This window comes from Corvus brachyrhynchos, unplaced genomic scaffold (genome assembly GCF_000691975.1).
Source record: "Corvus brachyrhynchos isolate BGI_N302 unplaced genomic scaffold, ASM69197v1 scaffold152, whole genome shotgun sequence".
NCBI lineage: Eukaryota > Metazoa > Chordata > Aves > Passeriformes > Corvidae > Corvus > Corvus brachyrhynchos.
The window spans coordinates 8,754,609-8,757,832 of NW_008237447.1; the positions used below are offsets into that span (position 1 = coordinate 8,754,609).

At 41.0% G+C, this 3,224-nt stretch overlaps 1 protein-coding gene across 1 annotated transcript in view; it reads right to left on the minus strand.

The window, feature by feature from the left end:
* Window positions 1-2,498: 2,498 nt before the first annotated feature.
* CUNH21orf91 (chromosome unknown C21orf91 homolog) overlaps window positions 2,499-3,224 on the minus strand; it is a 19,777-nt gene continuing 19,051 nt past the window's right edge. The window contains exon 6 of the mRNA XM_017731428.1: window positions 2,499-2,612. Coding sequence (XP_017586917.1) covers window positions 2,499-2,612 — 114 coding nt within the window. The remainder of the gene's footprint in view (window positions 2,613-3,224) is intronic.

A 3,224-nucleotide genomic window follows, 5' to 3' on the forward strand; every position in this document is an offset into this window, starting at 1 on the left:
GCTGAACAGTCCCAGTTCTCAGCCTTTCCTCATAGGAGAGGTGCTCCATCCCTCTGATGATCTTGTTGTCCTCTCTCCAACAGGTCGATTTGACAGGTGTTCATGGCCTCAAACACCAATTTCACAAATCCAAACCTTTTCCCCTCGGCCTCTTTAAAGACTGTTCACTACTTGCTCTCAAAATACATCCATCTCTGAACTGAATACTGAATACTGGAGATTCAACGTTTCATATACAGAAGCAACTCAAATTTAATGCAAGATCTAGGTAAACAGCTCGCATTTAACTCTATATTTACACCACACATATTTTCCAGTGAAAGTCAGGAAAGCAATGAGGAAAGAAATCCTCCACACGTGATGGTTTGCGCATTTTCTTATAGCCATGCCTGTCTTCTTGAAATCCTCTGGGCTACAGAGATGTGCTGCAGCAAATGCAGTTCAGAGCTGACAGACACTGGGGTATGTGTTGACCCCCTCTCGAACTTGAGCCTGAGAAAAAAAAGCTATACAGTTAATTTTTCACCATGTGTGCCAGGTGTACGCTTAGCTTTCCCCCAAGTCACAATCTTACTGCGGCAAAGCACAAAAAAAATTGCTTCTCCATGGCTTACGTGTCCCCACAGTCAACATTCCTAATTATAATTCCTCTTAAAAACAAAAGAATCCCCCCTCAACCTTGCCTGGATCAATAACCTATCTAATGTAACAAAAATAAAATGCTTCAAATCATAGTAAGGACTTCAAAATGTAGATATTCCACATTTAATTCCCACAAAAGCAAACACTAGAAGTGTTAAGTATAACTTAATTCTCCTCACTATCCAGCTGAACTGAAATTGACCCTCATCAGTCTGATCAGACATCTGGGGAATGCTAAATCCAGCCTCCCTCAGACTGCACGATGGCCACTTCACAGGTAGGAGTAACAGAATCCCCCAATGGGTTGGGTGGGAAGGAATCACAGTGGGTCATCAGGTCCAATCCCCCTGCTCAAGCAGGGTCATCCCAGAGCACACGGCACAGGATTGCATCCAGACACTTCTGGAATATCTCCAGTGAGGGCCTCCACACCCTCTCTGGGTGATCTGTTCCAGTGCTCGGTCACTGCACAGTGAATTTCTTCCTCATGTTCAGGTGGAACTTCCTGGGCATCAGTTTCTGCCCAGGGCCTCTTGTGCCATTGTTGGGCACCACTGAGCAGAACCTGGTCCATGCTCTGACCCCTCCCTGCAGACACTGACAGACATGGATGAGGTCCCCTCTCAGTCATCTCTTCTCGAGGCTGAACAGCCCCAGCTCCCTCAGCCTTTCCTCATAAAAGAGATGCTCCATCCTTTCATCATCTCTGTAACCTCCACTGGAGCTACTCCAGGAGCTCCATGCCTCTCTTGTCCTGAGGAGCCCAGAACTGGTCACAGCACTTCAGATGTGCCTCACCAGGGCTGATCAGAGGGGCAGGATCACTCTCTGATCTGCTGGCGAAGCGCTTCCTAATTTCCCTGGATTCCACTAGCCTCCTTGGCCACAAGGGCGCTGCTGGTTCAGAGTTTGTTCTTCACCAGGACACTCAGGTCCTTCTCAGTGATACTTCTCTCACCTGATCCTTACCTTGGTACTGAATCAACAAGGTTTACAAACAGACTTGGACATGGAGATTAATCCATCTTCTGACAATTACAATTAGGGATTTTCTAGTGCCCACTTACTCCTAAGTCCACTTGCATACACAAGCAATGATGCTACTGACTTTTTCCCCTCCTGAAACACAAAATACACAGACAAACTCAAGACCTTCTCATGCATTTGTGGGGGGGCTTTGGAACAGCTGGAGGATATGGAAGAAAACAATAAAAAATAATAAAAACACAAACCAACCTGTCCTATGTGACCCAGTTATCACCATACAAAGGCCAATCAATAAACCTACTCTGAAATTTGGCTTATTTCTCAGCTTCAGTTTAAAATCAAACCTAAACCTTTCTTCATGCTACTCATGCCTTCAGCTCAGCTACAAAAGTTACTCCATTTTTACTTAAAGAGCTGAAAGCAGAGACTTTTAACTTTTTTGTGTGTATGCTTGTATTTTCCACTCATCCCATCTTCCCCCTGATTTTTTCAGTGCAACTCAGCAACTTTCAGCTACTCAAATGCAGCCCTGCATAATTTTTGGCGAAGACTGAGATTTCTTGTCATGGTAGACTGATGTAGGTTTAAAAAATGCAAAGGCTGTTCTGATTTATAATGTATCATTACTACTTGCATTTCAGAATTAAACCACTTTATCAGCCTGATGCAACTTTATAAAGAAATCATAACAAAGCACTGCAGTATTACAAATTTATTGAGTTTCATCAAAGTTCTTTTTCAGCATTGAAAATTTCACACATATAAAACAACTTCAACTTCTATGCATTAAAACCAAAGTATGGGTTCTTTTCTTAATTTAAAGCAAGTGCTGTGCTTTTTTTAAACATCTCATGAACCAAATCCTTCAGTTACAAAGCTGATAAAAATAAGTGATACACCACTAGAGTTTTTTTCTTCAACATGTGAAATTCATCTCTTTGGGAAACAATACTTTCTAAAATTGTATCATGAAAGATACAGACCTGAAAAAGGATAAACAATCATACACAAGGCATAAACGTTACACAGAGTAATTCAGACATTTTTATAAAGAGATCTGGAAAAGTACCTAAAATAGTGATATTTATTTAGTATAAAATTTCAATAATAAAATATTGCTCATAATAAATAAGAAAACATGAGTTTCATTAATACTGTTCTCCTCTTAAAGCTCTCTTGGATGTAACAGGATCTGACCTGATCAAAAGTCAAATGTTTATTTTGTCCTCTGTACGAAGGAGGCAGGTTTACAGGCTTCAGGTCATTCTTTGCTAGAAACAATTTTATTATAAACAAAACACAGAATTCATTTCAAGTCTCATGCGTAATTATGGGAAAAAAAAATCCCCAAGTGTGAATAAACCTTATTACAGTAGATTTTAATACCCAAAATATTTGCCCTTTTTGTTAAACCCAAAGTGGAATAAGACTTCCTGCAAATTATGAATACAAAGAGAAAGCTGCCCAAGTTTTCTTAAAAGCTTCTAAATATGGGTGCAGCTGTACTTAATGGTCGTCAATGCTGTTAGGGACAGTTTCTCTGGGGGGGCTGGAAGCTGTCTCCCTTCATATGGGGACATTGGATTTCATCCCCG